This window comes from Barbus barbus (assembly GCF_936440315.1).
Source record: "Barbus barbus genome assembly, chromosome: 47".
NCBI classification, from domain to species: Eukaryota; Metazoa; Chordata; class Actinopteri; order Cypriniformes; family Cyprinidae; genus Barbus; species Barbus barbus.
Window position 1 is genome coordinate 24848871 of NC_136725.1, and position 11409 is coordinate 24860279.

General features: G+C 40.5%; 2 protein-coding genes across 5 annotated transcripts in view; both read right to left on the reverse strand.

The window, feature by feature from the left end:
* Positions 1 to 4335, reverse strand: part of riox2 (ribosomal oxygenase 2) — a 24792-nt gene extending 20457 nt beyond the window's left edge. The window contains exons 1-5 of one of the 2 annotated variants that reach the window (XM_079410947.1): positions 4195 to 4335; positions 2896 to 3335; positions 2703 to 2822; positions 336 to 464; positions 154 to 257 (exon numbers count right to left, since the gene is read on the reverse strand). In XM_079410947.1, coding sequence (XP_079267073.1) covers positions 154 to 257; positions 336 to 464; positions 2703 to 2822; positions 2896 to 3333 — 791 coding nt within the window. In that variant the 5' untranslated portion in view covers positions 3334 to 3335; positions 4195 to 4335. Of the gene's footprint in view, positions 1 to 153; positions 258 to 335; positions 465 to 2702; positions 2823 to 2895; positions 3336 to 4106 lie in introns of both variants that reach the window. The other variant, XM_079410948.1, reaches the window with a different exon arrangement.
* Positions 3928 to 11072, reverse strand: tiprl (TIP41, TOR signaling pathway regulator-like). 3 transcript variants are annotated; one of them, XM_079410950.1, is made up of 8 exons: positions 10736 to 11010; positions 10467 to 10645; positions 9920 to 10099; positions 7180 to 7279; positions 6981 to 7112; positions 6809 to 6904; positions 6652 to 6714; positions 3928 to 5577 (listed from the first exon to the last, which is right to left on the reverse strand). In XM_079410950.1, exons 1-8 carry the CDS (start codon positions 10931 to 10933, stop codon positions 5455 to 5457), a joined length of 1071 nt encoding a protein of 356 aa, XP_079267076.1. In that variant the 5' UTR covers positions 10934 to 11010; the 3' UTR covers positions 3928 to 5454. The 3 variants fall into 3 exon arrangements, with proteins under 3 accessions (XP_079267076.1, XP_079267077.1, XP_079267078.1); XM_079410951.1 differs by having other exon boundaries at positions 3930 to 5577; positions 10823 to 11072; XM_079410952.1 differs by having other exon boundaries at positions 3930 to 5577; positions 10749 to 10854.
* Positions 11073 to 11409: the final 337 nt, after the last annotated feature.

The window sequence follows — 11409 nt, forward strand, 5'->3', positions numbered from 1 at the left end:
TCATAATGTGACTTATGCTGAATTATACTGAAACTAATGAGGGTGAATTTGTCCCACAGCATGAAGATCACAGCAGCAGAACACAAGGGTTAATGGAGCGCTTTCACAGCTGTCTGGAGTCTGTGAAACAGGCGTGATGGAGCGCAGGCGTACATGTTCTGGTAGGAGCTGAGCGTGAGGTGAGAGGATCGCTCCACTCCGGCCGGTGTGTCTGCCTGATGGATCGTTCCTCTGGGGAAATACAGCAGGTCTCCAGGCTAGAAGAACAACAGCAGATTCAAGCACAAGAGTACATGCACCGGTCTCAACATCTCGTCTCTTCTTCAGTCTCAAACCTGCAGGATGAAATCATGTGTCGGGGGCCCGATGCGGTCCTCGGGCTCCAGGCTGTACTCGCGGGCCAGAGGAACGGTGGGCTGGTAAAGCCTCCAGTGTTTCTGTCCCTCAAGCTGAAGGATCAGCACCTGAACAGACACCAGCGAAACACATGGAGGTCAGACGGGGTCATGTGACCCCCACATTAATGTTCAGGTGAAACAGTTTTGAGGTTAACTGATCTAATTTTTTGTTTCTGGAAAATAGTGATCTGTGACATTGTATGATGTTGAATATCAAAGGTTATTCAATTATTCAACTAAATTGTCAAAATAACATTCAATAGAATAGTTGATTTAGTGTTTTACATTAACCACACTTTAAAAATATATAATTATTAAGTTATATCAAAAGTTTTTATACGTTCAGTAAAAGGTTATGTAAATATCTTATCCTACAACCAGTGGGACATGACAGAACTAGTGTTTGTGAACTAGTTTGTGAACTAGTGTTTACCAGACAGAACTAGTGTTTGTGAACTAGTGTTTATCTGACAGGACTAGTGTTTGTGAACTAGTTTGTGAACTAGTGTTTATCTGACAGGACTAGTGTTTGTGAACTAGTGTTTATCTGACAGAACTAGTGTTTGTGAACTAGTGTTTACCAGACAGAACTAGTGTTTGTGAACTAGTGTTTATCTGACAGGACTAGTGTTTGTGAACTAGTTTGTGAACTAGTGTTTATCTGACAGGACTAGTGTTTGTGTACTAGCTTTTATCTGACAGAACTAGTGTTTGTGAACTAGTGTTTATCTGACAGGACTAGTGTTTGTGAACTAGCTTTTATCTGACAGAACTAGTGTTTGTGTACTAGTGTTTATCTGACAGGACTAGTGTTTGTGAACTAGTGTTTATCTGACAGGACTAGTGTTTGTGAACTAGTGTTTATCTGACAGGACTAGTGTTTGTGAACTAGTTTGTGAACTAGTGTTTATCTGACAGGACTAGTGTTTGTGAACTAGTGTTTATCTGACAGAACTAGTGTTTGTGAACTAGTTTGTGAACTAGTGTTTACCAGACAGAACTAGTGTTTGTGAACTAGTGTTTATCTGACAGGACTAGTGTTTGTGAACTAGCTTTTATCTGACAGAACTAGTGTTTGTGTACTAGTGTTTATCTGACAGGACTAGTGTTTGTGAACTAGTGTTTATCTGACAGGACTAGTGTTTGTGAACTAGCTTTTATCTGACAGGACTAGTGTTTGTGAACTAGCTTTTATCTGACAGGACTAGTGTTTGTGAACTAGCTTTTATCTGACATGACTAGTGTTTGTGAACTAGCGTTTATCTGACAGGACTAGTGTTTGTGAACTAGCTTTTATCTGACAGGACTAGTGTTTGTGAACTAGTGTTTATCTGACAGGACTAGTGTTTGTGAACTAGCTTTTATCTGACAGAACTAGTGTTTGTGAACTAGTGTTTATCTGACAGAACTAGTGTTTGTGAACTAGTGTTTATCTGACAGAACTAGTGTTTGTGAACTAGTGTTTCTGACAGAACTAGTGTTTGTGAACTAGTGTTTATCTGACAGAACTAGTGTTTGTGTACTAGTGTTTATGACAGAACTAGTGTTTGTGTACTAGTGTTTGACAGAACTAGTGTTTGTGAACTAGTGTTTATCTGACAGAACTAGTGTTTGTGAACTAGTGTTTATCTGACAGAACTAGTTTGTGTACTAGTGTTTATGACAGAACTAGTGTTTGTGAACTAGTGTTTACCTGATAGAACTAGTGTTTGTGAACTAGTGTTTATGACAGAACTAGTGTTTGTGTACTAGTGTTTATGACAGAACTAGTGTTTGTGAACTAGTGTTTATGACAGAACTAGTGTTTGTGTACTAGTGTTTATGACAGAACTAGTGTTTGTGAACTAGTGTTTATCTGACAGAACTAGTGTTTGTGTACTAGTGTTTATGACAGAACTAGTGTTTGTGAACTAGTGTTTACCTGATAGAACTAGTGTTTGTGAACTAGTGTTTATGACAGAACTAGTGTTTGTGTACTAGTGTTTATGACAGAACTAGTGTTTGTGTACTAGTGTTTATGACAGAACTAGTGTTTGTGTACTAGTGTTTATGACAGAACTAGTGTTTGTGAACTAGTGTTTACCTGATAGAACTAGTGTTTGTGAACTAGTGTTTACCTGATAGAACTAGTGTTTGTGAACTAGTGTTTATCTGATAGAACTAGTGTTTGTGAACTAGTGTTTATCTGACAGAACTAGTGTTTGTGAACTAGTCTTTATCTGACAGAACTAGTGTTTGTGAACTAATGTTTATCTGACAGGACTAGTGTTTGTGAACTAGTGTTAGTTAGCATGTATCACAGACCTCCACATCGTCGTAGTGCGGCGGGAGGCCCTGTGAGGCCTCAGGAGTGATGTAGATGTTGGATCCGACCAGCGAGCCGAAGAAACACTCCAGCCGCTCCTGAATGCGCCACAGCTCATCCTGTGAACACATGAAGATCAGGTCAGCTCCCTCACAAACGCCGCGGCTCAGTCGTCCTCTCTGCCCCTCTGACCTTAAACCTCTGCGGCTGGTGCAGCTGTATGGTGGCTCTCCTCTCTTCCAAGTCCTTCTTCAGCTGGCTGAACTTCACTTTCCCCGCTTTATTCAGCACTTTCTTCTTGCCGTCCACGCAGCGGCAGACGTTGAGGTCTGTGGCGTACCGCAGGCCGCGAGCGCAGAGCTGCTTCAGGTCCGACAGCTGGAACAGAGAGCTGTAATAAGAGGCCAGATGCGGATCGGACCGATGCAGGACTAATGGCTTCTGCTCCCAGTACTGCTGGAAGAACTCATCCAGCCCGACCGGACTGATCAGACTCTGGAAGAAATCATGCGGCGAGTCGAAGCACAGTGGAGCGGAGCCGTTCACCACCTTCATCTGCTTGACTGGCACATCATCCTCATCCTCCTGCTGCCCATCACGCCGCTTCACTCTTCTGCCTTTATTTGGCATCTCTGTGGAGGAAAGATGCTCTAAATATCAAACAAACATTACAGTATGAAAACTCGCTGTACTTCTGATCACACTGGGAAAAAGTGCTGTTCTTCATCAGTATTTTTGTCTTGAAATACAAAAACATACAGAGGAAGATATTTATTTGGCAGTGCATTTTAGACCTTAATTTGTGGCAGGAAGAATTAAGACTTCTTAAGGCATTGCAGAAACCTAATAATTAATTAATAATGAATGTAGGTGTGACCTTCGATCTGGCTCATCATGCAATATCACTGGAGTATATCTTCATTTCTAATTGATCTTTGTGTTTTAACATGTTTTTCTTCTACCTTTGCATTTAAATGTAGAGAAGTGAATTTTAATATATTTGGATATAATCCAAACATGTTAACATTTCAAGTTTGATCTTTGGACACTTTTGCTTTTGTCCATTCGAGCTCGGTATTCTTTGAGCTCATGAAGTTGCTTTGAGACGCAGAAAAATGTAATAAATTTCCCAACACCTGAAAGTAGGAGTGGTAGAGAAGGGTTAAGGTCATAATTAGATCAGTGATTTTAAAACGCACTGTCAAATTAAATTACAAAACGCAACTGATGATTTGACATTTTATCACTACAATCTCGAGGCAAAAACTGCCAATATAAAAATGAAAATAGTTTTCACAACGATTACGATCCAAAATAATGCGTTTAGTTTATTCTTCAAAACTACCTTAAAGAACCAGACATGTTTAAGCACTGTGCTCAAAGGAAATTCTATGTTATCTTACATATTCTCCAATTAAAGATTCCAGGCATGTTCGTCGTCATAAACCATACAGGAGCAAATAACTGACTCTTTAACATGCAGCGACTTACCGACACAAACCCACGTGCACGGACTCCGGTGTCACATTTAAAGCGCTCCGGGTGAAAACCTTTAAAAAGCGTTCCGGTGTCCTGACATTTTGTCCTACCCGTCAGATTTTCCTGCCGGGGCTTACTGCGCATCAATATTTCGTCCTTTTACTCACACTGAACAACATCTAATGCATCTGCATTACTGTAAGGGTTAGGTGTAGAAAAAATTATTTATTGTTGGTTTCCGGTAGCTGTATCCCTTATAGCCACAACCGTGAATATAACACAATTAATGTATACACTACTGTAAGGGTAGGTTTAGGGTGTGCTGGGTGTACACATTAATAAATCATAATTGAACAGGTAGTATTTTTCGTTGTAAAATTGTACTACCTACTGTTTTAATGGGAGGTAAGAAAATCTGACAGGGTAGCACAAATTGTCAGAACACCGGGATTACTGACTCGAACCTCCATCATCTCCAAGAGATTTCAGGCGAGCATCGGGGGTTTCTCGTTAAAATAGTTTCTCAATTGCTAACACACAATTCATGAAGCAATTCACCATTTTCTCAAAAGTATAAACAATCTCAGAACTACACACCAACTTGTAGAAACCTCAAACAGTCGTGTCAAAATCAAGAACATATTCTCTTCTGTCATAAAAGAGCTTTAGCCACAGCTGAAGCAGAAAAACAAACAACAGACACGGAGCACACTAGAGATCAGATCAAATCACTGACTAAATCCTCTTATTGTGAAGCAGGAATTATTTTACAGCTCAGTCTCTCACAATATACAGCATAATGCAGAAGCGTAGATACTGTAAAATACAATGAGCGTGAGGAAAAAATCATTTATCACACTACTGTAAAGAGATCACTAGAAATACACTAGAAAAGTTCAACACCAATGAACTGAATATGAAATGCCAGACAATGCAGTATACTGTCATTTAACGCACAGTAAATCTGAACATGTTTACAGTTTTGAGAAGCGTGTCTTTGTTTAAAGAACTAAAATTGTTACAGTGTGTCAAAAAACTGAACTATAAACTGTTATTTTCTGTTTCAGCATTAGTTCATTCTCTTCACCTCTAGACATATTTCTGAATCCAGCAGAATCATTTCAAGGATTTTAATGAAATCTTCCCCAATCATACAAGCATCAGCTTCAGATTTAGAGTCTGTGAAACAGCAGCTGGACGGTACGAGACGTGAGGCTCCAGTGACGCGCCGCGGCTCCGGGTTCGAGTCTTTAGCGCTCTGCTCCGCTCGCGTCAGTCCGATGATCCTGTGTGTGTCGCTCGCTCTGGAAACTCCAGCTTCTCGCACTCGATGAGCTTCAGCGGCAGGTGCGGGGCGACTTCATTGGGGTCTGTGTAAACGGCCGGAGGAACGTGCTGCAAAGTCAAGAAACCACCGTCAGTGAATAACTCTGACGGAGAAAATCCTCTCCAAATCAGACACGTCACTGTTAACCTTCTGCTGCTGCTCGTACTATAATTTAGTTTGATAATTTAATATTTTGCATTTTAGATACTAAATTATATTTATGCAGAAAGTATCATTCATTTATTACCTGTTAATCACTTTTTGTGAATAGACCTGAAAATGATATTAAACCAGACACTTGGCAGATTATTGCTGAAGTGGAAAAGTAAAAAAAATTATAGATGTTTATTGTTATGACCAATGCACAAAATGCAAATTTGATATGAAATAATTTTTTTTCAAAACCTGTTTTACATTTAAAAAATCTACTAATAAATCTAAATAAGTTGTATTCCAAAATTTGTGGTTGATATCTCATAAAATGAGCTTTTATTTGGCCACAGTAGCAAACGTTTCCACTAGCTGCGGTTCGCTTTCAAATCGGTCATGTTTGACAGTGAGACTCTTTTTTTTCAGGACCATATGTGTCCCTGCAGCACAAAAGCAGTCATGAGTAACACAGGTATATCTGTAGCAATAGCCAACAATACATTGTATGGATCAAAATTATACATTTCTCTTTTATGACAAAAATCATTAGGATATTAAGATCATGTTCCATGAAGATATTTAGTAAATTTCTTACCGTAAATATATCAAAACTTCATTTTTGATTAGTAATATGCATTGCTAAGAACTTCATTTGAACAACTTTAAAGGAGATTTTCTCAATATTTAGATTTTTTTGCTCCCTCAGATTCCAGATTTTCTAATAGTTGTATCTCAGACAAATATTGTCCATCATAACAAACCATACATCAATGGAAAGATTATTTATTCAGTTTCAGATGATGAATACATCTCAATTTCACAAAACTGACCCTTATGACTGGTTTTGGGCTCCAGGGTCACATATAACCCTTTCCAAATCATGTCCATGTTCACATAGCAAGTGCCAAAACAAAGTTTCATATCATTCCAATGAAGTTGACAGAACATTGTTCCTGTCAGAAATGAATGAAGAAGGTAAATCTCTCGCTCACCTGGAGGTCTGACATTTGACTTTCCCGCGTGCTGAATTCTCGAAGCATGTGGTTTTTTCCAGCCTGTTTAAAGCAGTGCAGAGCAACCAGGTTTAAAACATGCTAAAATCATACGGTATTCTCTGTTTTCTCGACAGGGTGAGCGAGTGTAACTTGCCTCGTGATACAGACGCGTGTCGTTTATCCTGATCAGCACTCCATCCACTCGCAGGAAGAACCGCAGCAGGAGGAAGAAGCTGGTGGGCATCACTCTCTGAAACAGCAGACATCATCTTTCACACGCAACCGGCGATGCAACAAGACGAGAAGAGGAACCTGATGAAACTCACGATCTTCACGCTGATCATAGACACGCCGTGATCGTGCAGCTCGTCCTCGAACAGCAGCACGTCCTCGAAGAACTTGATCTGCTCTCTCGCTCGCAGCTTCTCCATGTCGATGCGCTCGGCGGTGGGCTTCACCTGCGCACAAGCTCAGTCTGAGTCAGAGATCAGCGCAGGATAGCGTGAGTGTTAAAGCACACCGTACCTGGATCTGCAGGTGCTCTCCAAGTAAAGTGCCCCTGTAATCCGTGGTGTAGGTCCAGTCGTAGCGCTTCACCACCTCTTTAGACGCCTCCGACTCGGCCCTGCAAGACACCAATCAAAGCATCTCTCCAGGTGAATAAAGCCTAAAGTATACTTTACTTTTTACACTATGCTAGCGTATGCGTACAGTGCGTGTGATGAGAATTTTGTCATCAGAATAGTACGTGCACTAGTGTTGGGCAATGTGCTTAATTTTCATATCGTCCTGTCTTCAGCCAGTGAGATCGCCCATACACGATAGTATCGTGCTAATTTATCTGATTATTGATAGTTTTCACGTGACGTCACACCCTTATAGGAACATCCACCTGCTTTGCTCCACTGACCAACAGTTATTTTTTACGCAGATTGCATTAAGTAGTAATGTAGTAAAAGGCAGATATTAAAAGGCGAAATTCAGTATACACCTTAGTGATAATGTATATTTTGTACAGACAAGCAGATGAACCCAGAATATAAACACAACGTGCAAAGTTTCACATTAAATGGTTTCCCATAGAAAACCATTAGAAGGAATACACTGAACCATTAAGCGGACTGCGTTCATATTCTGGCCTCATCTGCTTGCAGTGTTTCCGCTACATTCATTCAGCCGCGGCGGCCCGCCACACCAAAGATCCTCCCCGCCACGGCTGCAGCTTTTCAGTGACGTCACTCGATTCATTTACAGTCTGGTCATTTATAGTGGAGGAGACGTTAGTCACACACTAATTATTAAAAGGTGAGTATAATATAGCGCAAACTTAAGTGTAATCATAGTAGTGGTGTACGTTATGTGTAACGACTCGATTCAACCTCCAGCATTACACAGTAGTTGTGAAACTGATCTCCGTGCGGACCAGACCTCAAGCTTCGGTTCGCATGCGATTAACAGACTAATCGCAAAAATTAACCATCATAGAGTGAACGTTTATCATTTGTATGCGTTTTATCTTGCCGATTTACACATTCGAGTGATTTTAAGCCATTCCAGCGCAAGACGAGGCGAATAGAACTTATTTCACTGTCCGTGCGCTGATTTCTGTGGCGAACACCGACTTCATTCGCATTTCCTTGTGTTTGAACAGACGCATACATACAGAATTATGTGAAAATGGACGTCTCAACAATCATTCTCGATAACACAGTCACTCATCTTCAGTGAACGAAAACAAGTTAGAAAGAAATAGCCTGTGTATCATTATATTGGATCCGTGCATTCGGTCTTAAAGGGACAGCTGCCTATAAACACATGCTGTTATGTATGACAGAAGAACAGGGGCATGGTCCACGGGAAAATAATCGTGTCATTGTGACAAACCCCCCCCCGGTGGAAATACAGCCTGCCGCCACAGCTGGAAAAAATACTAGAGGAAACACTGGCTTGCCTATGTAAACTACGCATCATTAATATGGTGAATACGGAATTAGATGGTTTTAAATATATTAAGGCACTGTGAGTGTTTTTACAACGTTTTGTTGCACTGTTTATGATTGAAATATTGCTGCGGGTGTCTAACATGGATTGCAAATGGCCAAAACTTGCATTTTGTTCACATACCTTGTTTTATTCTTTTGAGAGGTGATCTAAATATTTGCGGCAGTGAAACAGATGGAGAATTGACAGACTTGTCCTGCAGTTCTGTGGATGTTTTGCCCTCCAGGTCTTCGAGCCGGTCACGTGACTGAAAGCTATGAATTGATTTACTTCGTTTCATTGCCGGAAAGAGAACAACTCCAGCGTAAGGCTAAAAGCAGCCTAATGTTTTTAATATGACTGAATTTGAACGTGATAATTGAACTTACATTGTAAGTTACTAATTATAATGCTTACACTTCCTCAGTTATTCAAAGAGCAGCTACAGAAAACGAGCAAAGAAAATTTACATTACCAACGAACATCATCACAGACTTCAGTCCAGCGTGAGTTTTAAAACACTCCCGTTATAATCAATGAAGCTGTATGATGAATAAATCTCTTATACTTACATCGCATCTACACTTTGTCGTTTATGATGAGAGAATTGGCGAGAGAGCTGAATTCAGTCAGCGAGTGCAATGATCAAAACTCGATGAATCATCTGAACGCTTCTGATTGGCCACTGCGTTCATAAACTCAACATGATCGTGTGTGATTGGTTATAATGCACAACACTGTAAAAACGCGGGGGGGGGGGGGGGGGGTGTGATGGAACAAATAAGCCCTAAAAATAATAATTAGATAGTATTACTAGCCTGATAATAATAAATAATCGTCTTGCTATTGTCAAAGGCATCAGCCGCAGGCGATCTCTGACTATCGTCGATACACGATACTATCATCTGTCGGCACAAACAAGTGCACTGAATTTGTTTTGCACTAATCAGTTGTTCCACAAGGTGGCAGCACTGGTCCAGGCCATGTTTTACAGTAGAAAACGAAACTAAAGACAACAAAATAGCAGAGACTGAAACAACAACAGACTGCAGCATTGACAAGCGCTTGTGTGAGAGGCTTATGAGATAGCAGCAACTTTAGTTTAAAAGAGTACAAAGACGTTTTTATCGTTCATAACGTCTGGAGAAAAATAGAGCAGACATTGGAATAAATAGGAAGCTTTCTAGAGCGTTTGTGTCGCACATTGCCAAATGAAGTATACTTTGAAAAGCTGCACAAACACGAAGTATACTTTGGGCTGAACACGACGTTTCAGCGCGTTTACCTGCTTTCCTGCCACTCCTGTGCACAAGCCACTTTCACAGAGTCCTGCATGTTGTTGACACGTTTGAGAGCGTCGATGGCGTTGAATTCGATCCCGAAACCATCGGCGTGCTGAATGCGCAGCACATTGTCACCAAACAGCATCTCTGGGAGAGCCGGCATGTTCATGGTCTCTGCTAACCTGCAACAGAATCAGACTCACTTCTGACACAAACATGTCACGATTCGGTTTCTCACTTCATCGGAACGGTACGAAACTCAAAGGTTTTGGCACTTGCTATGTGATGATTCAAAAAGCATAAACGGTCCTTATAAAAACACCTGTAGTGCATCGCTCATCTCGCACCCAAACAAAAGTTTAGCAATAATCTGCTAAGAGAGCAATGGGTTTGTGCTCCAAAGCATTCAAGATTTACCACAGTTTCAATTGGAAATGTCATTTTTAGGTTTATTCTCAAAAACAGGTAAAAATGCATTGTAACTACTTCATAAATATAATTCTGTACTCTAAAATCAACCAGAATTTCTTTGAAACGAGATGTTTTTACCTCTCGATGTCTTTAGACTTCATGATATGAGTCTTGGCCGCGGTGACAGTCCAGCACCCGAAGCTGAAGTCCTGTTTACTGCTCTGAAACCCGTGAGAAACCAATGAAGACATCCTGCAGACGAGCTGAAGAACACTCACAAGATCCGAGGAAGAACAGAGACAGAAATCTCCAGCGGTCTTCACGTAAGAGACAGAAACAACACGCTTTCAGATGTTTACAAGAAGCGCTCCGTTAAATAGTCTTTAGTTGGTCAAAAGAGTCCAAACCTTGCACACATACATCAGTGACTTCAGAACTGCTGAACACACATGAGTAACATTTATAAACAGAACACAAACATAACTGAGTCCCACCTCGTATCCGTTTCCATGTATGTACCGAGCGCAACCGCGAATTCGTCCCGATGTCGAGCAAACAGTAACTGCCGATAGTTCCGTCTGTGACAGTGGATGCATTGGCTGCATCCGAAACCGCCTACTCAACGAGTAGGTACTTTTTTTTCAAGAAATTCTTACTTAACGAGCGCTAAAAGAGTACGTACTTTTTCTTCTTCTTCTTCATCTTTTAGGATTTAATGGCGGTTGGCAAACCAAATTAAAAGGTGCATTCCCGCCACCTACTGGAAAGGAGTGTGAAGCGCACAATGAATAGGAAGTTTAGAAACAAAAAGCTTATTCAAAAAAAAAAAAAAAAAAGAAGAAGAGGGAAACCGGTATCCTATATCCTATTAATCAATCCTGTTTCCTTTAAATAAACAACTAATTCGCGATATATTCTTGATTGATTATGTCCATCACCTAATAAAACCGGGATTGACAAATCATTTATTTCCAAAGAAAACGAATTACCCCGAGGGGGAAATTTTTTTGGAATTCTTTGATAGATAATATTAATTGGAAAAAAGCATGGCTTTTACCTTACAAATTTTGTATCCCCAACA